The following is a 26,108-nucleotide window of genomic DNA, read 5'->3' on the forward strand; positions in this document are numbered from 1 at the left end:
AATTCGAATATTAACCATATAATAAACAAGACTTACAATTACACGTAGAATCCAAAAATGCCTTCAAATACAGGGGGTTCTATTAAAAAATGTACCATTTGGGCGCCCTACTTTGTGGGTGCACCCTGTATAATTCCAAATATTTTTAAAATGTGGAGAGTAAATCAACCATATCATAATACAAAAGCACTCTATCGAAAAATCTTATCTTCAAGGCATTAAAGTTATTCCGCGCAATCGTTGACTCACCCTGTACATACTTCACATTGGTTTAGCAATGCCTTAGGCACCTTTCCTTCTTAATGCCTATTTCTTTATGAACCAATCGCTAAGGCTATTTTAAAAGCAATGTACTGTACCTATGATTGGGTCAAACTTGCCTACCTCTATATGAAATGAAAGTTTCCTTTTGTAGGTCAAGTTAGGCAGTACTGTTCGGCACAGATTCGGCCAAAATTTACCTACGTCCTATATGAAATGAAGGTTTCTTTTTGAATGCAAAGTTAGGCGGAAATCGGAATTTATTGGCACAAATTCGGCCAAATTTGCCTACGTCCTAATAAGGGTTTCTTTTATAGGTAAAGTTAAGCGGAATTGTTCGGCACAGATTCAGACAAATTTGCCTACGTCCTCTATGAATTAGTGAAGCTTTTCTTTTGAAGGCAAAGTTGGACAAAATTTTACAGTCTTCTTTTGCAGTTGCTAAGCCATGCGTTGGTAACCATCAATTCTGTTTTTTTTGCAGAAATTTGCATTCAAGCATTCCGTTTTCAAGTCGGTACGTTTTCGATCCTTTACCTTTTTTTTTCTCCTCATTGTTTTTCTTGAGTGCACTCGGACCCAACTCGGAGAGGACAGCTACATTTGGGTAATTAGGTATATACAATTAACGTGTAAAAGTATAATTTATTTCCTTAAAATTAAATACATAAATAATTCGCGAATCACAAAGGCAGGTATATCACAATGAAAAGGACTTTATATGCTGGAAGGGTTTCGGGCACGCAACGACGACCTATTAATTATACTCGATCGAGCTTCACCCCTGAACGAAGCCCTCAATGAGCCTGTCCTGCGGAATTTTTCCGGTTGCTCCTTCACGCACCCTTCGCTCCTGCAAGAAAATCGTTAAATTCCTTTCCGCACGCACGCACGTCTCCGAGGCTCACCTCGACTTGCAGGGGAAATCCAAGAATTTCTGATCCCTGCCGAACGTCTCGCCGTCCTGCAGCGTCTGCGGCAGCTCGTGGCCCAACGTTTCGGGGAGGAATAGCGCCAGGCATCCGCCGAGAATGCCCACTATACCGAGGATAATTAGCGGGAACGACGGTGAGATGGTCGCGAGGTAAACGACGAACGGCGCAACGATACTCGCCACGTATCCCATTATGTGTATTAGTGCGACGCCTTGCGCCCTCACAACCGTCGGCAGAAGCTCGGCGGCGTACTGAAGTCCGATGTTGTAAGTGATATTTATCGCGAACCTACCGATTATGGCCATCGTCGCGGAGGGAATGCCTAAAAATTCATGTTCCATTCATTCTAATTAATTTTAGTCAACCCCACCCCTGTAGATCTGGCTACCTTTAAGGAACTGACGTAACTTATGTAATTAATAATAGTGTAATTTATTATTACGGTTGTTTTTGTGTTTGTAAACAAATACTGAGCGTATCTGGTTGGTCATCCAAAAACTGATACCGCGGTTCATTGCCCTAATGTCCTACCTAGACATATATTTGTCCGAAATTTTGATTTTAATCAATCATCAACCCCAGTAAGACAAATTTCGGCAGAATTCGCTCTATTCTCGTCATGTTTAAATGGAGCGATTAAATTTTGATATTAATGGCCTACTGCATCTACTAATGTTCCTCAAAGGTTCCCTTTTTGCAAAATGAAAGTCAAAATCAACTCAAAAAGGACGGATTTGGGAAACGGGGTTTAGTTTTAATTTAAAATGCTTACCTAATGGTACTGTGGTGGCCAACAAACTGAAGATTCCACTCATAGCCATGGTACCAAAAGCCAGCCATCTTCTCCCCCACCTATCCAGAGTGATCGTTAAAAACGTATCCGCCGGTAATTCGGTGGCGGACGCTATCGTAAAGGTAAGGAAGACATTAAGTCCCAGGGAGCCCACATTACGCACATGTCCGTCGAATACTAAGGAGATTGCCATCCATATTAAGATTAACAAAAGCGTAATTTTCCTCAAATGCGGCGTCTTAAAGAGATCGATGACCGAGTACGACTTCGAGTCCTCTTCCTCCTTCTGCGCTTTATAGCAGCTGTCCCTAAATTGCTTGTACATACTCTCTTCAACCTTAGTTCCGTTGATCCTTTCGAATTTTTTGAGTATGCCGATTGATTTGTCGATTTGCCCTTGCGACACGAGCCACCTGGCGGATTCAGGTACGCACCACGGAGTGAAAACGGCCAAAGCCAAAGGCACGGATGTCACGACGCAAAGCATTCTCCAATCCTCCAAGTACCACGCGATCCAAGGAAGCACGCATGAAGCGCAAGTGAAGAACATCGCAATCGACATATTCGCCACAAAAGTCCTCCACTTCGGCCCAACGTACTCCAATACTATAACGCAATGTTGAGAGACAACCCCCAAATTGATCCAAAAGACTTACCCAAGATATACATCATCGTGAAGCAATTATCGAAGGCCATCCCGACCAGAAACCTGCACAAGCAGAAGGTCCAAAACGAGTTGCAAAACGCGGTGCCAACACCTGCGGCGAACCCAACGAAATTCGTACCGACAAGCGCCGGTATTCTACCCTTGCTATCGGCGAGCCAGCCGAAAACCAAACCGCCCAGGATCGCGCCGCAGAAGAAAATCGATTGGGATATCGTAGGAAGAGCAGCATTTTCGCAAACCCAATCGAACTGAAATATGGGGATGGTTTAGTCATCTTTCGGGATAGCTTTTGCGCTTTACCTCGGCTGAAATGGAAGCGTACGGAACGTCGTCGGTTGTGAAGTTGTACTCGTAGCCGCTGTCGCACGGTTTCCTCGGCCAGGACGGGTCCGGCTCGGTGACGCCGACCAGAAGCAGTTCGGTGAAGTTTACCGCGTACATTTGGCATTTTTCTAGACCGCCCTCTCCGTTTGGAATAGCCAGGTGGACTCTGAAACCAAAAGAAGTTGATCAATTGATGTGTCTATCTTCTGGCGCCAAAAAGATTTCCCCTCCTGATACAAGACAACCTTCACGACTATTATTTGTGTCGGGAACGTAAAATATAACAACGTTCCGGTAGTTATCGGTAAAAAAGAAATTACCGTATTGTCAAGGACAATTTAAGCAAGCGCGCTCCTAAGTAAATTTTTTCATGACAAAAAACTACTGTTAGAACTGCTGTGTAAATGATTATTTCTTGTTTTTATGAACAAATCACTAAGGTTTCTTTGAACCCAAAGTACTGTGTCTACGATATAAATAAATAAATAAATAAAATCGCTGTCTTCATTGTTCGTATTTGTTTGATAAAAGCTCATCTTAAAGTTTTATCTCGGTTTTAATGAATAAGAAAGCATTAATTCGATTCCCTTTTACTTAATATGGGATAAAGGCTAAGATGCTTTTAGTATTCCGAATCGTTGTTTAATTAAAAGGTTAAAGGTTTCCTAGTCGTATAAAGTTAAAGCTGGACGTAAATCTTTCAGAGCTCTTCTCATACAATTTTCAAGTGAGCTCGCATTTTCAGTACAAAAGCTCACGTCAATATTTGCACGCGGTGTACACAACCTTGACCACGCAACCGACCCATTTCCATTAAAAACTGGAATAAACCTTGAGGCTTTTCGTGACATTAAGCGCCTCTTTCAATCCAAGATGTCAATCGAAGGAGCTCGATGCTTAATGCCGTCACTCAAAATTCCATTTATATTTCGTGATATTACACATAGCGCGTATGGATTTTCTGTCGGCCTTTCTCGATCGATTGCCCATTTCCACGCGTTTTTCTTTTCCGGTCGTAGGTACCCCCACGTTCACGTAATTTCAAAAGGGAAGCGGTCACGCGAAAGTGGAAATTACGAATTTAGGCTCCGCCGCCGCCGCCGCCGCCGAGTGCGGGAGAGAGGAACGCGCACTTAAAATTTGAAAAATTTGATTACGCCGCGCTTTACCCGAAACACATTCTATATGCAAATTTCCGACGCCGAAATTACCCATTCGAGAAACTCGCAAATCAATAATTCCTCGGCTCCACCTTCGGTCCTTTCTTTTATTAAACGTTCGCGACAATTAATTTTATGGCAGGGCGCTCAACTCGGAAGAGAAACTTGGGACGCGAAAATTGATTGAGGGGTTGATTGAATTTTTTTGAATTTGGATAATAAAGGTGAAGGTGAAGTGAAAAGGCGGAAGTATTGATTCAATTCTGAGCTTCAAGCGGATTGTAGAACAGTTTGCGCTCGAATAAACCATTAACAAACGGCACTAGCAGGTGTACGAGGATTAAATCAACTCATCTGGAAGTTTTTATCGTGTTACATTACAATTTTTTATTTTTATTTGATAATTGGAGCGCAAACGGATGCCGGACCTAGTTAAGCAGTACAGATTTTCTCCCCTGTTACTTGTTTTCACTATCAAAACTCGACCAAATACAAAGGTGGAGGAAACGTATATGAGCAACTGTTCGTCTGACCCTTTCACTGCCACGGGATTGCGATTAAGCAATCCGTACCCTTGATACGACTAGTTTCCCTTTCAACTATGCCCAATGCTTGAGAAAGATTTTTTTATGGTTGGGACCAGTGAAGATCGTTGGCACCATTGGGATCAGTGAGATGATTTAGATCATTGGGATCATTGACATCATTGAGATCATTGAGATGATTGAGATCATTGAGATCATTGAGATCGAGATCATTTCATTGAGATCGTTCGGATCGGATCATTGAGATCGAGATCATCGGGATCGTTCGGATCGTTCGGATCGTTCGGATCGTTCGGATCATTCGGATCATTTAGATCATTTAGGGATTGCGATTAAGCAATCCGTACCCTTGATACGAGTAGTTTCCCTTTCAACTATGTCCAATGCTTGAGAAAGATTTTTTTATGGTTGGGACCAGTGAAGATCGTTGGCACCATTGGGATCAGTGAGATGATTTAGATCATTGGGATCATTGACATCATTGAGATCATTGAGATCATTGAGATCATTGAAATCATTGAGATCATTGAGATCATTGAGATCATTGAGATCATTGAGATCATTGAGATCATTGAGATCATTGAGATCATTGAGATCATTGAGATCATTGAGATGATTGAGATCATTGAGATCATTGAGATCGTTCGGATCGTTCGGATCGTTCGGATCATTCGGATCATTTAGGTCATTTAGATCATTTAGATCATTTAGATCATTGGGATCATTGGGATCATTGGAATCATTGGAATCATTGAGATCATTGAGATCATTGAGATCATTGAGATCATTAAGATCATTAAGATCATTGAGAAAATGTACCAAAAGTATTCTCTTAATTGTGTCTTTTTAGAAGCAATAATCCTTTAAAAGCGCCATCTTAGCTGGGATTACAATAGCGAATTTGAAACTAGAGAGGCGAATTGCGGATGAAAAGATGAGGTAACATACGTTCGCCCTCACCATTTCAAAGAAGTTTAAAGTAGTGCACAGTCGCCACCTTGGAAGTTGGATAACCTAGGGAAGGAAAAGTATGATGAGGTAAGTCTATTAGTACCCTTTGATCACCAGGTATTAAAATATACAATTTCCGTTGAAAAAGATAATACACCGTTCATTAAATCGCTTGTTGTAAAATATAAATAAACGTTGGTAGGTGTAAAATTATAAAGAACATGAAAAGTTGTTTCCATGGATGAATAGGAAGTTCTTACGAATAAAGTCTCAAATGCATAGATAATGCTGGCATATATGAAGGAAATGTCAAAGATATTTAAAGCTTCTAACTTTTGGGGCATTCATTCAAAACTTCAAACAATACTGCGATTAAAAAGTGGAACAGATTAGAAGCATACCCTAAATTACGCGCGTTTTTGAACCCTTCAACCAAACGATAATTACAAGCCAAAGAAATGCATTTACAGAAAGCGACCTAAGAGGATTTTTTATTTCACCCAGATGACAGTTTCAAAAGTCATACTTGAAGTATCATTACTTGCATTACCATTACGTGGCAACCATTGTCTCAATAATCGTTGCCATGATTTTTAAGCTACGCTTAAGCTAAGCTCCGCTTAAATTTGTCGGTGCAAACGGCCATTAGCAACTTTAAAGCACGTGTATTTTAAAGTCTTTTTTCGCACGCATTTGAGTGTTTAAAACGAAGATTGTGATTCAGGTATAATAAAAAATATAGTTTTAACGACTGAGAATTAGAACTGTATGCCAAATATTGTTTTATACTTTACGTATTCCCCTCTGCCCCAAATTTTATCTTGGTATCTCGAACGGCTCCCATTTTAGAAGGGGGAGGGAGTGACTTTTGCACTGTTAATGTCGTGTAGAGCATTGTTTCTGTACACTACATAATCTATTAGTTATTCCAAAATGACCATCTGATTAAACGAATATTCATTGAAAAAAAAAAACTTAATACGAAAGTTTGCCTTAGTAGAACTGCATTATAAACATTGAGAAAAGTGTTTGTAAGTACTGTGGAGATTTTGTTTAAAGTATACGAAATATACATGATCGAGAACCTGCAGATTACCTAAAAACCACATACGTGACATCCAGAATCATTAGTATCCCTATCATTTGCAGAATCTGAAGATGCTGTAGTCAGAAAGGTTACAGCAGGTATACTGGAAACGTGTTTTGATCCCCCCAACGTAGTTTTAGCCGTAAGTAACTTTGGGGAATCTGGAAGGTTTATTTTAAGATCATTGTAACTGCTTAAAAAGATATTCACGTGTGTTCACGAACCTAGTAAATTTTGAGTTTCATCATACTTTGGGCTAGCCGAGTGGTGGTTTATAAAACAAACAAACGTGGGGTATATAATACCAGTGAAGAAGACATTTGCTTTATTTGAAAATTCACCGAAGAATTTTTTCCGGCGGGAAAGCTCCAATCTTTCCGATCACTCGAGTGCTTTAAATCCTCCATGTCCATAAAATGATTCAGATTCTCGGTACCTACTCTTCGGAAGCTTTTAAGTGTTCAGCCTAATATGATTCTATGGATGTTTCCATTTCCCCTTGTCTTTCGGTGTCTTCATCTACGCCCCTCTAGATTGTACTAAAAATTGCTTGTTTTTAGATTTACACATTTGTTACAGATTTTTTGACGATTTTGATAATGTACCTGTTCGCAATACGCGAGCTAAGTTTCCATGTCGCAATAAATAAGAATTTTAAGTGGGTATTCATATTAAAGACATTGGAGGAATAAGTTTCATGTGAGTTAGGTTAGATCTTGTGAGTGAAGGTTAAGTTCCCTGATGGTGAGGTTAGGAATTCCTTGAGGTTAGATGGCAAAATTTTCCTGTGGGCGGATCCTCACCTAACCTTGAATCACCTCCTCGAACATTAAATCCTCCTGATACAGGATTTGTAAAAATTTTAGACGCTTAAACTAATTTGACCTACCCTATCACTCTAACCTCACCTCACTAATATTTTAACCTAACCTTCAATCTCCTCGCACATTATATTCTCCTGATACAAGATTTTTGACCAAACATAACTAGCATAACTAGCACTCTAACCTAACCTCACTAATATTTTATCCTAACATTCAATCTCTTCGCACATCATATTCTCCTGATACAAGATTTCTTGTAGGTGAGGTTAGATGGAAAAATTTTCCTGTGGGCGGATCCTCACCTAACCTTGATTCACCTCCTCGAACATTATATCCTCCTGATACAGGATTTGTAAAAATTTTAGACGCTTAAACTATTATTTTATCCTAACATTCAATCTCCTCGCATATCATATTCTCCTGATACAAGATATCTTGTAGGTGAGGTTAGATGGCAAAATTTTCCTGTGGGCGGACCCTCACCTAACCTTGAATCACCTCCTCGAACATTATATCCTCCTGATACAGGATTTGTAAAAATTTTAGACGCTTAAACTGATTTGACCTACCGTATCACTCTAACCTAACCTCACTAATATTTTACCCTAACCTTCAATCTCCTCGCACATTATATTCTCCTGATACAAGATTTTTAACCTAACATAACTAGCATAACTAGCACTCTAACCTAACCTCACTAATATTTTATCCTAACATTAAATCTCCTCGCACAATATTCTCCTGATACAAGATTTCTTGTAGGTGGGGTTAGATGGAAAAATTTTTCTGTGGGCGGATCTTCACCTAACCTTGAATCACCTCCTCGAACATTATATCCTCCTGATACAGGATTTGTAAAAATTTTAGACGCTTAAACTAATTTGACCTACCCTATCAGTGCTAGTTATGTTAGGTCAAAAATCTTGTATCAGGAGAATATAATGTACGAGGAGATTGAAGGTAAGGGTAAAATATTAGTGGGGTTAATAGAGTGATGGTAAAATATTAGTGGGGTTAATAGAGTGATCACTCTATTAACCCCAATAATATTTTACCCTAACCTTCAATCTCCTCGCACATTATATTCTCCTGATACAAGATTTCTGACCTAACTTAACTAGTAAACTCTAACCTAACCTCAATAATATTTTATCATAACCTTCAATCTCCTCCCACATTATATTCTCCTGATACAAGATTTTTTGACCTAACCTAACTAACACTCTAACCTAACCTCATTAATATTAAGCTATCGAAAGCGAATATGCCCTCGGACGAGTTTGGTTGGGAGGCGAATATTCCGGAGGCGAATTTTGAGGGTGGGAGGGCGAACTTTGTGGGGCAAATCTTGCTACAACCGTAATTTGTGTACTTCCTCGTAAAGTCCGTCTAGCTAGATTTTATGTAGGCTCTTTGTTTATTGTGAATTTGCAGGGTTGAGAATGTCTAAATGTTGTGTAGAAAAATGATAAACATCCAATAGGAGTCGTTTGCAAAATTCTTTTTCCATTATCCACTTTTCAAAGAGGAAGAGGAAAATACGCCGCCTTCTCATTTCTTTTCCGCCCACGCATTTATCATTTCTTATTCACCCTTGTATAGCGAAAACTCATTCTTTTTACATCAAAGACGACTCCTTTGACGACTATCGATCAATCCAACTACCCTCCTTTTCCGAGAGCAAAAACTCGACGACTTAATTACCTATGCCAAAACAATCCCTTTACATTTCGCTATCTCTCGAAAGTTAATTAAAGGCGTCAGGAATTTTCTAAAGGCGCGAGTAACGAACGAAAATCCTTTCTCTTTCGTCACTATAAACGAAACGGTTTGCCGACTTTAATTGAAGAAATTTGTATTCGATCGACGCATGTTGGGTAAGTCTTCGACTCCAAGGAAAACTGCATCGCAAATACGTCAACGATAATAGTGTTAGTGGGACTGTCCCTCTCACTCGTTTAGTACTTTTCTAATTGATCGTTTCTAGTTACTGGCATTAAATTCTTTACAATGTGTACTTGTACCTAATTCTCATTATGCTCAATGTTTCAATTTATCTTTGTAATTGCATCTCGGGCCCTCTGAAAATGGCGTGTCATGGACTTTCTGTGGATAAGTTCAGAGCTCGCAGCGAAAAGACGCTGAATCAAAGGCCTTTTTAGACTTTGTGTGTCCTCGATTGTTAAATTTCTGAGGCTGTTTATGTCCTGCGGTTGTGAAAGGCTGATGGAACCCTTTAACTGCTGTGCCGTGCTGTGATTGAATCACAGGCAGCGTACGCAACTTCAAATCTCCCGACGGACCGGATTTTCTGCTCGCAGGATCCCATTGAATCCAGGAAAGAATTGAGTATCTTGAGGTTATTTTTACGAGACAACTCTTCCTCGTCTTGCAACAGGTTGATCTCCATTGGTTGCCTACAGTTCGCGACAAATCTTCCGCAGTATGCTATCACCCTTATCATTTTGTCAAGGAGGAAAACCTGGTCCTGATTGACTCCTATTTCTGTATGCCGAGTGCGGTTACCTTTCTTCTTGCTTCTTCCTGTGTTTCTGGGATGTGTGTGGTGTCCCTCTCACTGGGTGCTTCGATGGCTCCATCGTGGTCCGTGCCGCCACCACTCACTTGTCCGAAAGACCGAAAGGATCGGCGCCCTTTGTACGTCTAGGGTCTTCTGGTTCAAGATCCATGAACCCCTCTTCGTGCCGATCCTCGGGCAACTCGATCAACTGATCTTGAAGAACCTTCGCAACTTCTTTGTTCTATGACTGCTCAATTTCGTCTTCTGCTAATTGTTGCACGATGTGGAAGTGTCATAAGGGGTCTGTACTCCTTGAGAGGTTCACGAGGGGAGTAGCGGCAAAGTATGGTCTGATATAGTTGATACAATTGATTGTCTTTTCTTACTTTGATTTGTCTGTACACTTCTCAAGGTCCGCGGTCACCACCACCGCATATTGTCTCCGGCAACTGCGACAACTCTTCTTGTAGTAGTGGACCAGTCAACATCATTCCGTTCATGTTTTTCCCTGAACTGGAAGTGGCAGAGGCGTCAAACGCTTCTCGTAGATTTCTGGTACTTTTCGAGTGGCGACAGCTTTCCTCCAAAGACAACATTTGCGAGAAATTCTTTTCCAATTTTTACAGCATTTCCTTGTTGCGCTACTCCAGTAGTCTCCATTATCCGAACTGAGAGTGCTTTCCCGGTTTCATCAATGATATTTACTGGGAGTGCAGTGATACACCCTTATTCCACTATGACACTCTCTTCCTTCGATGACTTCTGCTTATTAATAGTTGAGCACATAATTATATAATGACTGCGGTTGCATGACTCACAACGTACCTTCTTCTTACATTTCCTGGAGGGGTGACCAATTTTCAAGCATCTGAAGCACTATTTTCTGCTTATCTTCATCTTTCGCTTTCCAACACTTTTTATCACAAAAAAATGCAGAAATCTCTTCCCATCACATTTGATAACAATCCTCAAGCTGTGAGAGCATTATCTTCTTGAATATTACTTTTATTCTGGGGTTCTTCTTCTTCTTTGAAAATTAAATGGAACCCGTACTGAATGACTACTACTGTTTCAAGCAAATTCCTCGAATACTTGAGTTTGAGAAAAGGCACTGAGAAGATTTAAATTTCCAAACTAGTCCAAAGAAGTTTGCACAGGCTTTAACAAGGATAAGAGAAAATTCCCAAGGCATTTGGAGCTGTTTTTTCTACGCGGTTCTTGCATAACCCATCCATCGGATAAATGCGACCAAGTTCTTGACAAAGCGCTCGTTTTTGTCTCACAGGCGGTCAGTTTTTACTCCGTTTTTCCCTTTGACCGCAAGCGGCAATTAGCCTTAACCTAACCTCATCTATCTTTTACGACGTTATTGCGTAACACCGTGTATACAACAATTATAAAAACACTTCGCACGTTAAACGTGACCTTTAATGCAACTTTCTAGACCTCCATTACTACAATAGCCGAACTAAACGGAATAAAATTAAAAGGATGCCGGATTTGCAATTAATTTTAGTGGATAAATAGAGCATGACTTTAAGTGAACAAATTAATTACATGTAGCATTGTAGCAATTAGAAATGCGTAGGCGATCATTACTTATCTTTGACAGATTTTACCTAATATTTTAATTACAATTGTCATACTCGCGTCAAACCGTTACTGCACCAAACCGCAATTTCCTTCGAATTTTCCCAATTTTGGTTTCCCATATTGAAAGGACGTCGGGCACTTCCCAGTCTCATAATTAAATTCGGTCAAACTTCATACAAAACCGAAAGTTAATATGAATTTCGCATTACGCGACGAGTACTAATACCTAGGGGTTGGTCGCGTAAAATTGTGTACCCACTTTAACCCGGAAGGCAAACGTAAGCTTTCCGCTTTTTGCTAGTTATACATGCAAATCCTCCCCCTAATTAACCTTTACGTTGCAGTCATTTTTTTTGGTTTCTTTAAAATGCAAATCCGGGGTGCGCTAAACTGGAGTGTTGGACTAAATTAGTAATGCGTGGTTTTTTGTTACAATATTGCAGGTCGATTTGTTTTTATTGTACAGTGTGTTTATAAAGATACAATTAATTTTCTTTTGCCACCTGACGCTACTCAATATCAATATACATTCCTCAAAATCTTAAGTGCCCACACCAGTTACCCTATGATTTTTGGAAAGGGACCACCGAAAGTAACACCAGATTCTTGTGGGGTGGGGAATACTCCTTTCGGCCGTCTTTTATAAAAAAATTTATTATTCAATGAAGTACACTACAAAAGATATTCGATACAATGGGGGAGGAGATCCAGCTGACCAGAGCCAGGTGGAAGCAGAAATTCAAGAGGAAGAAGACTGTAGTAACGCGTCTGAATATGAAGAGAAGGGAACGACAAAACTATGATTTTATAGAGTTTGGAGGGGGTAGAGTGGCAAACTGAGGAAGGAATTACCAATGGAGCAGGAGAAGGAGAAGAAGAGTCAGAGGAAAAAATTGAAGATATTCAGGAGGAATTGAAATTAGCAGATCAGAAGTTAGTTATGAGTTACAAGTACGTATTTAGCGAAGACGAACAAGAAGAAAATAATGAGAAATATTATCGGATAAACACGAAACACGAAAATGAAAATTACTCAAGAAGTGAAGGAAAACAGTATAAATACTTTTTACCAAGATGAAGTTAACAAGGAAATTGAGCAGAAGAAGAACCACGGGAAGAACTATGGAAGAATTTTAAAGAAGAGCCAATTAGAGAGTAAGAAGCATAGTACGTGGTGTTTATGGCAGGAGGGAGGAGGAATTTGGACGACATCCTGAATATTCGTGGAGAGAATCGAGTTCATCATTTGAACAGGACCAGGAAAACTACCGAGACAGAGACCAGGAGCTCCACTAATTCCTTGAAATATACCGAGAAGCAAGCAGCAAGACAATTTGAGCAAGATGAAAAAAAACATGAACAGTCAACCAATCGTTTTAGAAAGGTTGAAAGAGAAAAAAAAACATAAAGCAGAGATAGAGATCAAAGAAGATAATTATTTTTTATTATTACAGGAAGAAAAAATTATGGGCATTCAAGAAAAATTAAATGTGGCCGAGGAGGAAATTATAAGCTACTAGAGGAGGAAAAGAATTTATCGAAAACGAAACAGAAATTGAAGAAGTAGAATGTCCGAATGGCAAAATTAATCAAGAAGAAGACTTATACTACAGGATTTATTAATAGGAAGATAATAAACAAAAATAACTGAATGATAACGATAGGAAGAATAAAAATTATTTATGGAGCGAAACATTTGAAGAAAATGGAGGAGGATTTTACAAAAGAAAAACAAGTTGGAGTAAAAAGATGAAAACTTATAAATTGGAAGAAAAGTAACAAATATTAATTAATGTGTGTATATTTAATACATCATTTAAAGTGAGTGTTTATGTAGAAATGAAGAAGAATTTGAAATCATTGCTCTTAAAGCTCTCCAAGTCAAATCCCTTAAGGACATTTAGAATCATTTAAAGGCTATGACAATAAACTAAAGAACCTTGTTGGGAACATTTAGACTACACTATCTAGAAGCCTTGTATAAACTATTGCAGCTTTTAGTCTTTTACATACTTTAAAGGCTTTTTAATCTTGTACAAATTTTTCTCAAAGTCTCTTCATGATTGAAAACCTTTAAATACCCTCAGGGATCAATAAATCCTTTAACAGTTTTTAAAGACCCTTAAAACTTCTTAAAGATCTTCAAGGAGAAACAGAAGACGACAGAACACGAAAATGACAGAGAAACGGCAGAACTGAGGGCCAGTCGCAGGAAATTGAAGATTGCAATACAAAAATGAAAAGAAGAACGCTGGCGAGAGCTCTGCAATCAGTTAGAGAGAGAGAGAGAGGCATGGGGTAAGGCGTATAAAATAGTAGTAGGGAAGTTTGGTGCGAGAAATCAAGTGATTGGATCAGACTCCGAAGCCCAGGAACAGCTCCAGACACTTTTTCCACTAAGAACAAAACCGGAATGGCGGATGACGATGGAGGATCTACAGACCCCAAACAAAGTCGACCAAAACGAGCTGATAGAGGCAGCGAAGATGATGCCAAGGAAAAAAGCTCCAGGGCCGGACGGATTTCCCGCGGATTACGTGGCTCTGGTGGCCAAGAGAGACCCCGAGTTGTTCACCGCCGCCTTCGATACAGTTATGAGAGAAGGGGAGTACCCGCAAATGTGGAAGAAAGCAGACGTAGTCCTGATCCCTAAGAAAGACAGGGGGAAATTTCGACCAATAGCATTATTGAGTCACCTGGGGAAGCTATTCGAGAGGCTGGTTGCGGCGTGAATAAAATCTATATGGAGTGCCTCCCCAAACCAATATGGATTTGTGAAAGGGAGAGGAACAAAGGAAGCGCGCAAAAACCTTGTAGACACTGCTAGGACGGCCAAGGCGGGCCAGGGAGGTGGTGTTAATGGCATCCCTGGACCCCGGCCGTAGAGAAGACGGGAGCTCCGAAGTTAATGGTCAAACTTGTTTATACTTATCTAACAGATCGGACAGTAAACGTAAGGCTACCGTCCGGAAATACATGTCATATAGAAGTTAATGGAGGCGTTCCGCAGGGCTCAGTACTGGGACCTCTGCTGTGGAATATTGTGTATGATGAAGTAGTGAGCATGAGGGTGCCGAGGGGGGTCAAAATAGTCGCCTTCGCGGATGACCATAGTGGCTATGGACAGGAAACTGGAGGAGACGAAGCGACGAATGGACACCACCGTAAAAGCAATAGACGCATGAATGAGTTTGAAGATGTTAAAGCTAGTGGGGGAAAAGTCAAAGGCGGCGGCTATAGTAGGGAGACGGAAAGCACCCCAGGAAGCCAGAGATGGGACAGAAGCAGATGGGCACTAAGATTGGAGGTAGGGGATCCAATAGAGGAAGACAGTGTTATAGACACCATGATCGGTAGCGAGAGCAGCTGGAAGAAAATTGATAATCTCATCACGCAGGTCATAAGGACGAGAGAAATAGAGACAAGGAGAAGAGAACAGTAAGGCAGCTCCCCCCCTCCCCCCCGAGCGGAAGAATACAATTGGTGATACCCGCTACGTTGGGGAACTGGGAGAAGGGTTTTAGTGGGTGCAAGCCCGACACTCCCCCTGCATAGAGGCACGCCATTAAGCCACAGCAGGGGAGTGCATCAGGCATTTCCTCATTCCCAATATTCAATTTAAAAAAAGGGTCGGACGGAAGCGCACCCTTAAAGCCCGATGGCTGTAAAAAAGCGGCTAAGTGGTCTTAAAAGGTCTAAAGTATAATTTAAAAATTGGAAAGCTCCCGAGGTTTACTGAATGCTCTTGAAACCTCTTGAAGGATGTTTAAGACTGAAAACTTCAAAAAGATACTTGAAAGCCTATGAACACATTCATGCTACTAAAGGTTTCTATATATCTGTCCGTCTGCCTGCGATGGTGTCGTTATTACTCCGACGACAGTCACTATAAAAAATGTTAAAATCGTTGCATCTGAATCGATTTCGGTGGGTAAACGTCTGAAGGTGGATTTTGACCAAAGAATTTATTTATTTCTATCTACCTATTCTGAAACAGATCTCACAATGGAACCCTTATTCCATAGCCTTTCTTCTTGATCCAACCCAAGACCAGGGATGGATGATTATGGACCCAGATGGTCAAATAAAAGAACCTCGCAGCGTTGATTGTTCAACTGAAGATGATTAACAGAGGCTTTCAGACACGAGAACCAATTGCTTATATTAGCCCATGCCAAGGATACTCACAAGAATTTCGCAGTAATCGCCTTCCCTGTGCGTGCCTCAAGAACAATGCCGTTCTATTTTTAAACTAGCAGCACGATTTCTAGATCACCACTCCAAAAGGAAATAGTCATCCACTTTTTAATAAGCGATCTAAACAACATAACCTCCAGTTAATTACGTTTCGTCAATCATTTCTTGTGTGAATCGATTTCGCCTTGGCTCGACTTTGAAATTTCGGACGAAGTGACAAGATTTACCCTGACAGGTTATACGAATTAAGTCAGATTCATGGTCGTTTCGCGAAGAATTACACGGGACAAACGAATTCATGTCTAAGAAATAACTCGCATGTAAATTAATCTGTTCAATTAGCTTAAGGTTAATTAGCGAGACGACTTAGCGTGTTCTTTTTGCATAAATTTGCATAGACTTTATGTGAATCTAACGGTTCAGGTTTCAGAACGGGCGTTTTTTACACCCTCATTGCACGTGTCGCTAATTAATTTCCAGTACTTCCTCTTCGATATTATACATGACAAAGGAGATTGTGAATTTTTAATTTGTCTTGCTGATTGCGACCTCAATCGACATTCTTTTACAACTGGTAGTGGAAACCAGTAATTCACAATATTCAATTCCAGCAACGTACAACATGCAATGTACCGGGAACGTCCAGGTTGGTAGTCTGGAGACGGCAGTATCTTACATTGCATCGAAAATGTGCCAACCGATTACTGGGTATGTACGCCCATCTTTGGCCCATTTAATTCTTACAGAAATTTTGGAAGGATTCTTAAAGTTGATTGGGCTTAAACTTCATGCTACCTTCGAAACGAGCGGAATTTCGCCTTCGGGCTATGCCCTGTTATTTAGATAATTGTAGCAAAACATCTTAGTCGCACTTGAAAGGCGATTAGAGACGTAAATCGTTTAGTATACAAAGTGGAGACCTCATATTTCAAGCACTATTAGTCAACCTTAAACAGAGTCATTGAATTTGAACGTATTTTACCTCGATACATTTTAATTTGATAGCGCCAATAGGGTTCTCTAATTTAATCTCCTATGACGTAGATGCGTAGGTTGTTTCTCGAAAATATAACGTCATTATAAACCCATCAAGTCGCAGACTTGGCTTCGGGATGCCACATAAAAATTAATGCCTTCTGGATAATCAATCTTTTCCTATCTACCTTTGAGAACGTAAGGCGACGCTTGCTACCAGATGGATTCCGAAGCATTAATGACTTAGATCATTATAATTATAATTTTCGTATCCACTTCCAAATTGCTTTCATTTCCTACGTTTGTGCATCAATGTCAAGGTTGCAGCTGAAATCTAATGGCGATCACTTGTAGTGTTTCTAAATAACGGCGCGAGCGAAGGCGTTTTTTTTCCTTGAGACATTGACAACTTTTAACAGTCGTCAAATACCAAAGAACGCGGACCTTGCCCTAGGGGAATTTTCCACTACGCAGGAATTTCTGGATCTTGACTTTAATTCCCAATAACACGGACTACAAAGGTATTGTGATTCTTTTGTAGTTTGGCATCACTCAAAATAAGAAGAGTCTTAACTGTTTCATTTGTGGTGGTGTGTGTTCTAACCTTGCTGATAAGTTAAAAGGGAAAGTTACAGATTCTACTACATCTACCACTGCCGAAAATATAACCGGATGTGTGAATCAGATTTGTAGTAAGGAGATAGCTCGAGCAAGATGTGGAACTAAGGAGAAGACAGTGAGAATGTTCTTGGCTCCTAAGGATCCTACATTTTGAATTCAACCGCTGAGAATCTAGGACTGGAAGTAAAGACAAGCAAAATTACTCGTTCGCTCTTTGGAGGCACTCAGACGGAAATGATTACTCGCAATATACGTCATGTGACATTGGACAAGATTGATGTCCAGAGCAAGGTCAGCAGAACACAATCAAACATATTGTATAATTAGGCGCTAATTAGGTGCTAATTAAGTGCCCTATTCCCGTATTAAATGCTCCTTTTTTTAAACTATTACATGTTTTGCCAGGCTCATATGAACTCAGCAGAACACTACCTCAAAAAACCAAGAAAATGAACAGTGAACTAACTATAATTATGTGCTAATTAGGTGCTAATTAAGTGCCCTATTCCCGTATTAAATGCTCCTTTTCTTTAAACTAGTACATGTTTTGCCAGGCTCATATGAATTCATCAGAGCACTACCTCAAAAAACCAAGAAAGTGAAAAGTGAATTAACCATAATTAGGTGCTAAATAGGTGCTAATTAAGTGCCCTATTCTCGAATTAAATGCTCCTTTTTTTTAAATTATGGCATGTTCTTCCAGGTTCGTATGAAGTCAGCAGAACACTATCTTAAAAACCCAAGAAAATGAAAAGTGAACTAACTATAATTAGGCGCTAATTAAGTGCTCTATCTCCGAATTAAATGCTCCTTTTTTTTAAATTATTACATGTTCTGCCAGGTTCACAATTTTAAAAAAAAGAAGCATTTAATTCGGGGATGGGACACTTAATTAGCTCCCAATTAGCACCTAATTATAGTTAGTTCACTTTTCATTTTCGTGGTTTTTGAGGTAGTGCTCTGCTGAGTTCATATGAACCTGACAGAACATGTAATAATTAAAAAAAAAGGAGCATTTAATTCGGGGATGGGACTTAATTAGCACCCAATTAGCAACTAATTATAATTAGTTCACTTTTCATTTTCGTGGTTTTTGAGGTAGTGCCAAAGAGCACCCTCTTTGGTAGTGCTCTGCTGAGTTCATATGAACCGGGCACTTAATTAGCACCTAATTACGCAATGTTTGATTGTGTTCTGCTGACCTTGCTCTCCTAGGTTAATGGACATACAAGATTGGTGGAAAAGAGTATTCATGTATCATTGGAGTACGTGACGAAGAAAAGATCTGCAACTTTATCCCACGTGTTTCAAGTCACTCTATTGTAGTTAAAAAGTTGAACAGGAAAAGAATAAAGTTTTCAGATGTGGGAAATAGCTATTACCCAATTGAAATCTTACTTGATGCTGACGTCTATGGGAGACCTCTAATTTCCTATTTTTGTGTTCCTCTTCCCATCTCTACCCATTTTCCTTTACTCCCTATTCTACCATTAAAATCTCCACTCAATAGTAGCTCCTCCTTCTCCCTTTCATCGTCCATTTCTTCTATCTCATTTTTTAAGTCTTTATTTAGTCTTAAGTTTAGACTTGTAGTTATTTTTCTCGGATACCTACGGCTTCTGTCACAAAGATAAATCTCGATGCTGACTTTGCATTCATAATTTAGTAGATTCACCAGCCTCAACCAACTTCCGAAAATTGCAAACAATTAATTACACTAATTTTTTTTAACTCCTGGCATGATAAAGAACAAAACTTGTTTGGACATATAACCTCGCACGCAGGAGGTCGACAATTAAAATAAGAAAACAAAACTTTTTAGAACCTCGCAGAAAAGCTTCACAATGCAACAACTGCTTGCTTTACTCAACTTTTACTAAGTGCAACTTGTTCCGGTAACAAACAAAACGCTTTAAAAGACTTCTCTCGAACTTATAGTACTTCACTTGACAATGTAATAACTTAAACCTTCTATTAAAATTGCACACTTTATTACAATTCTGACCAAATACGATTCGTATACACACGATGACTGCTCAAAATCATTTAGTGTACAGAAAAATTCACCGTCGCGAAAGAAAAGGCACCGTTTTGTCATTATCTCTAATATTTAAGGAAACACCACTTTCAAGTTTCACCATATAGTCCAGGCTAAATAGCTCTAAAATAATTTATAAAAAAAAAAATTAGTTACCGGGCAAAACCGGGTTTTTCAGGCAGGTGAAATGAATAGAAATTGGAAAAAAATAAAAACAGCTGAATTTTTCTGCGGGTGAAATCACGGGGGTTGAAAGGGGTGGAAGGTGGTATTTTGCAAATTGTGGCAAATCTATAAATTTTAGACGAAAATGTTAAATAGAAAACTTATAGAGATTAAAAAAATGAGCAACTTTTGTATCTACACTATTTTCACATAACCCCCAATTTTCTTAGAAAAACCGGAAAAACTGTGTTTTTCGTTTTTTATTCTTATTTTTGCGAAAAAAAGTCGTAGGGGAGGAAATTTGGAGAAAACAGCTTGTTTTGTGATAAAAAAGAAGATTTTTGGGCCCGTAAAGTTGAACCGTTTCCAAGATCTCACGATTTCTGAAAAAAAAACACCTCTTTTTCAAGGGGACGAAAAAACTATTTTTTTCATCGTACAGAGGTGCGCGGGGTAGCAAAATTTTCGTAACGACTTACATTTTAATAATCAAAAATAAAAAATATTATTCCAACAGAAAAATTTTAAGAAAAGCCGCAAAAACGGGGGGAACAGTTTTAAGATATACCGTTTTTGATAGTATAGGTAAATAGCTTTTTTTGCAAACAAATTAACGTATTGGATCCGCGTTAATAAAAAGTTTTTAAAATATGTCTTCTCTCTCATCTTTAATGTTGCTAAAATATTTTCTTTTGTTTGCCAGTGCCCAACTGCCTTATTTAAAACATCTTTATTATTTTTTTTTTCTGAATTTTTACCGCAATAAAAGCAATTCGAAGTAAAACCGAATTTTTTTGCTTCCTGAACAATTTGTTTTTGTTCACTAACTCTTCTTTCTGCCTGTTTTACAGCTGATGGGATTAAGCTGGGCCTGTTGATCGTTAATTTACAGCAATTATGAATAAAATCCTCACGAAGTTTATTCCAGATTTTACATCTCAAATAATTTGCTATGGCCGGTAAAACTAACGTTCTTATTGCAGATTTTGGAAGTTTATCAACAAATCAAATCAATAATGCAGAAAAAAGAAAGAATAAAGATGTTTTAACTAAAACAGTTGAGCTAAGATAACAAAAGAGAATATTTAAGCAAACATTAAAGAGAAGCAAGAAGACAGATTTCGAAAAAATCTTTATTAACGTCCAACACGTTGATTTATCATGTCAAAAACCGTGTATATCTTTTAACTGTTTTCCCAGTTTTCGGCGATTTTCTCGAATTTTTGCTATAGGAATAATATTTTTTTATTTTTGTTTATTAAAATATAAGCCTCCCCGAAAATTTTGCTACCCCGCACACCTCTGTACAATGAAAAAATAGATTTTTCATCCCCTTGAAAAAGAGGTGGTTTTTTTCAGAAATCGTGAGATCTTTGAAACGGTTCAACTTTATGGGCCCAAAGAATTATCTCCGTCTATATATAAAACAAGCTATGTTTCCTCCAAATTTCAAACCCCTACGGCATTTTCGGAATGACCCTTAGACGTGTAACAATTTAATATAACTCTTCTCTGTGGTATAGGTTTAAAGTTTTAGAGCAAAATGTACCCAAAATTATTTTTTACACATGAATTTGGAGTTTTAAAAGTTTTCCAACACATTATCTTGATGCTGAAAGAGTACATCACGTGCACATTTGATAACCGCCTGTGTGTGATTCAAAGATGTTAAATTATCTTTCTGAAGCCACATGGATTTTGATCAAAATATGTCAAAATCGTTATTCCTGTACCAAGATCACTGGGAAAAAGACTAGGGACATTATCTCAATGCCCAAGACATGAATTTGATGCATTTTTGGCGACCACGTGGATTTTGATCAAACCATGTTAAAATTGTTATTTATGCACCAAGATCGTTGGGAAAAAGACCAAGAGCATTATCTCAATGACCAAAACATGAATTTGATCTATTTGTGGGGACCAAATGGATTTTGATCAAAACATGTCAAAATCGTTATTCTTGCACTGATATCGTTGGGAACAAGATTTAGGAGCATTATCTCAATGACCTAGACATGAATTTGATGCATTTTTGTTAACTATAAAATGCATTATGTAACATTAAAATAAATTGTCGTTAAAAGTGATAAGTGATAAGCGTGTAGAAAGTGTTGCGGTTGGTTAAACCCTGTCATTCTAAAATAACATGACTTTTTGCACAAAAAATGTAAAATGGCAATTGAGGCCTTGTCCACAAAATTAAAACACTTTCCGGCCTGTATCAGGGTATTATGATTCACATGTAAAAAAACACAAAAGACCTTTGGATCCACAAATAAAAATGCAAATACCGCGAATTTTGGGGAAACCAGCGTGGTGAATTTTAAGAAAAATTCACCAAAGGAAAAACCATGCGTGGGGACTTGTCTCTTCTGGCAAGTAGGCGTCAGTCGATTACACGAGATTAATTATAATGACAATTACTCATAAAACTGTCAAACGGTACGATAACCCCACACTCTTACTAAACATAGGTATATAAATTTCAGGCGTTAATTACACGTCAATAATGTAGGTAATTAATTACCTTTCCTCCCTTGTTAAGTTTTCCAATTCGGGCACCCTGCACCAATATCGCTCGGGGGTGATCGTGATGAAAATTTGACTAAAGTAGACCCACGCGACGAAAAACGCGAACGGAATCATTAACAAAAACAAAATTTTCTGATAAAGTCCGAATTCTCCCACGTGCGGCAATAAATCGTCGAACTCGAACGTGTCGTCGCTATCCTTTTTGATTTCCTTGTCGTTCCCGTCACTCAAAACGGCACTTTTCGTACGACCTAAGGTCACCGTCGCGAACTGCGACTCCTCGCGGATTTCCGGTAAGTCGCCTTGCGGCGGCATTTTCGTGCGGCGGGATAACGCGTGATTAGGCTAACCCCTAAAATTAAGGAGGTAAATCCTAAAACGTTGGATTCGCGAATCGAACTGGTCGATTTAAAATGGCTACAAGTGCTTTATACCCTCCTATTCTGATGCGATGCGGTTTAAAGGCCGCAAGATCGCGCGTCGGAATTCCCTTCTACTTCTCGCACATGGATATCGTGTCTGTTTACAGTATGAACGGCGTATTTCATTGACAAATTTTCGAGTAAACCTTCTGCTAATCGAGACCAATTATGCGGAATCCTTGCGAGTGTACCGGAAATTAAAAACTCTTGGCGCGCGGCTCGGGTGATTTACCTAATACTTTCGTTTTTACGCCGTTATCCCGCGAATATGTGTAGCTTTACGCAGGCGGTTTTCCCATTGCGATATTTCTTGTTAACACTTGGCCAAATGTGTCACAATATATTTTGATTGAGATCAAATCAAGATGGCGGCACAAAAAAATTGAAAAAACAAACGAACCCCATGTCATTACATAACCACTTAGATCATCTAGAACGATCTTCCCAGCAATTGCCTAATTACTTTTTTTTGTTTAACCCGCATTTGTCTATAAAACAATTCCAATTCTAGAACTTTTTCCTTCCGCTGAGATGCCCAATCACCGCAGCAGGTTCTTCTGCATCTCTTTTTCTATTCCTGATGTTTTCCTGTAACAACTTATGATGTCTCCCTTTACATCCATCCTTTCCTGTAGCTCCCTCCAACGTTTTTACTCTCCAGCGATTTCGTCTTGAATTTGTCGCATTCATAATAAAATTAATCTTGCGTCCTTCGCTCCAAATATTTTCCTTCTGTGGTTTTCCCCATTAACTCTCTAGACTTTCACTAGTTACTTTGGCATATTCTTGGAGTAGCCGCCTCCCTGTCTGCCTCCTCCTCCTCCTCTTGGCTGCTTGTGCTTATGTCTGATTCTTCCTCCACCTCTAGTACTCGTCTTTATTTCTTCATTTTGTGTTTGCACGTGCATTCTTAGCAAAGAGCCTTAGGGAGAGCAGCCTTCTTCCCAAACCATTGTATACTAGTATATTCCTTTAGGCCCGCGTTTATAATTCTATTGTTTAGGAATTTGGGCAGTCGCAGCAGCGTCAGAGAGATGGCTACTGCTTCATTCTTCATTTGGTGGAAGGCTAGAAGCCATATTTTGGTTCCTGCCCCCCAATGTTCGTCTAGAATCCTCTTGGTCCGTTTATGAAACCTGCTTCGTACTGGTGTCTTGGATGTGTGGCCCTCGTAGTAGGTAGGTTGCGTATATCTTGTATCCCGCACTGCATAGCTCTTTAGTTTCCAAGATCTAATTTCAGTCTACATTCTTTATTTTCCAATTTGCAACCTCCAGTCTGCCTTCTAATCTCCAGTTTCCGGTCTCCAGTTACAAGTTTCTAGTTTTAAGTCTCCAGTTTCCAGTCCGCAGTTTCCAGTCCCCAGTTTCCGGTCTCTAGTTACTATTATCAAGTGTTCAATGTGCATCCTTCTATTTGCGGTCTTCGGTTTCTAGTCCCAGTTTTTAATTTCCAGTCTATAGCGTCCAGTTTCTAGTCTCCAGCTTCCAGCTTATGATTTTGAGGGGTTTCAAGTGAATATCTTGGGCTGTTTTCAAATTACTACATCTGGGCTACAATGTCCAGTTTCTAGTCCTCGGTATTTAGATTCCAGTCTCCAGTCTCCATTCTCCAAGTTTCTATTCTACAGAAATCAGTTTCAATCTTTAACTTTCAGTCTTTTCGGTCTCTAATCTCCAGATTCTAGTCTGCAGTCCCAGTTTCTAATCTCTATGTTCTAACTTTTAGCATCCAGTTTCCTGGCTTTTGTATCTATTTTCCAATTTCCATCCTTCGGCTTCTGTCCACCAGTTTCCAGTTTCTGGTTCCCGGTTTTCAGTCTCTAGTTTCCATCAGTATCTAGTTGCTATTCTACTCTCTATTTTCCTGTGTCCTATCTTCTGTACCTGGTCTTTAGTTTCCAGCTTTTACCTTCCAAGTTCTAGTCCCCAGATTCCAGTTTATGCTTCTGAGGGTTTTGAGTGTATTGAGTATTTTGATTGTCTTGGGTTACTTTCAGTTTCAGAGCGGCTTTCAAGTTACTACCTTTCGGGCCCTAATGTCCAATTTCCGGTAACCAGTTTCCACTCTCCAGTTCTTATTCCAAAATTTCCAATTTCCGTACTCCAATTTCAACTTCCAGTCTACAGTTTCGAGAAAGGAGTCACAGTACTTCTCAAATTCCAACCTCCAGTTTGTGTTCTTCCATTTCTTGGCTCCTGTTTCCAGGCTCCAGTTTCAATCTCCACTTTCAATCTCCAGTTTCAATCTCCAGTTTCAATCTCCAGTTTCAATTTCCAGTTCCAATCTCCAGTTTCAATCTCCAGTTTCAATCTCCAGTTTCAATTTCCAGTTCCAATCTCCAGTTTCAATCTCCAGTTTCAATCTCCAGTTTCAATCTCCAGTTTCAATCTCCAGTTTCAATCTCCAATTTCAATCTCCAGTTTCAATCTCCAGTTTCAATCTCCAGTTTCAATCTCCAGTTTCAATCTCCAGTTTCAATCTCCAGTTTCAATCTCCAGTTTCAATCTCCAGTTTCCAGTTGTCAGTCTCCATGTGATGGGAATCTGCATTTATTAGCCATTCTGATGCGTATTGTAGCAATTCGGCCTGGACCCTATCTTGCCCTGGCATATTCTCAGTCTTCCTAACATCTCCGTCATTTTTTCCATCGTGGGCGATGGCGGTATTGGTCAGTAATCGTTTTCCTCCATTAGCTGGACCTGTGCTTCTCGTTCCTCCTTCAGGAGTCTCTCTCATGCGGTCATTGATACATATTATTTGGTTCCCCTTGTTTCCACCTTCTATTTTTAGCAGATTTTTTAAGAATTAGAAAAAAATGTGCTATTGTTTGCGTTTTGTCCGGGGGGGGGGTTAAAATTAATGTTATCTCTCATTGTATTCTAATTAAAGATCTCGACGAAAGGAACCGTTTTATACCAACTACTGGCCTTCTTTCTGTCCTAACATGAAAGTACGGGGTGAAGGGGAAGGGGGGGGGTGGAACTAGTTTTCTCCTTCATGGTACTCTAATGAAAGGTCTCAACCAAAGGAATAAATTTTTACCATCCATATCCCTCCCTCTCGACCTCTTATCGTGATCGGGTATATTCCCTTATACCTCAAGAACGGATTGTCGGAAGAGGGTGCTCACAAAGAGCGATTGAGACGTCTGCAAGAAATGTATCCGTTGAAGATGTCAAAACAAAAACTATTTCGGTTAAAAAAATGCGCTTTATCTGCACAAGAGTTGTGCACAATTTACACTTGTTTTATGTGCTTATACATTTGCGCACTCCTCCCCATTGGACTAAGCTTGGCGATGTTCTATGCAAACTCAGCCAATTCTTTGATCTCATGTTGTTCAAAGGCTCTCTTTCTCTCCTCTCTGGCCTCCTTTGCTTCAGGTTTGTGTGGGTTTTGCCCAAAGCTCTTCAGTGCTCTGCTGTTGTTGTTCATGGCTTTACTTCCTTGAGAGTTTCGGCGAACCTGATCCAAGACGGTCTCCCTCCCCG

General features: G+C 39.5%; 1 protein-coding gene across 1 annotated transcript; it reads right to left on the minus strand.

Moving 5' to 3' along the window:
* Positions 1-886: 886 nt before the first annotated feature.
* On the minus strand, positions 887-22,609 carry LOC116176957 (organic cation transporter protein). Its single transcript, XM_031495807.1, has 6 exons — positions 22,188-22,609; positions 2,957-3,146; positions 2,646-2,904; positions 1,969-2,595; positions 1,170-1,518; positions 887-1,114 (listed from the first exon to the last, which is right to left on the minus strand). The coding sequence occupies exons 1-6, from the start codon at positions 22,505-22,507 to the stop codon at positions 979-981; spliced, it is 1,881 nt and encodes a 626-aa protein (XP_031351667.1). The 5' UTR covers positions 22,508-22,609; the 3' UTR covers positions 887-978.
* Between the last annotated feature and the right edge of the window lie 3,499 nt (positions 22,610-26,108).

Source organism: Photinus pyralis, unplaced genomic scaffold (genome assembly GCF_008802855.1).
Source record: "Photinus pyralis isolate 1611_PpyrPB1 unplaced genomic scaffold, Ppyr1.3 Ppyr1.4_LG7, whole genome shotgun sequence".
Classification (NCBI taxonomy): domain Eukaryota; kingdom Metazoa; phylum Arthropoda; class Insecta; order Coleoptera; family Lampyridae; genus Photinus; species Photinus pyralis.

Excerpts from the sequence above, each read along its gene's own strand:
- LOC116176957 (XM_031495807.1), bottom strand. The coding sequence starts at position 22,507 with ATGCCGCCGCAAGGCGACTTACCGGAAATCCGCGAGGAGTCGCAGTTC. Across the intron at positions 2,596-2,645 it reads CACGATGATGTATATCTTGG|TATTGGAGTACGTTGGGCCG; the intron begins GTAAGTCTTTTG and ends ATTGCGTTATAG. Across the intron at positions 1,115-1,169 it reads GATTTCCCCTGCAAGTCGAG|GAGCGAAGGGTGCGTGAAGG; the intron begins GTGAGCCTCGGA and ends ATTTTCTTGCAG.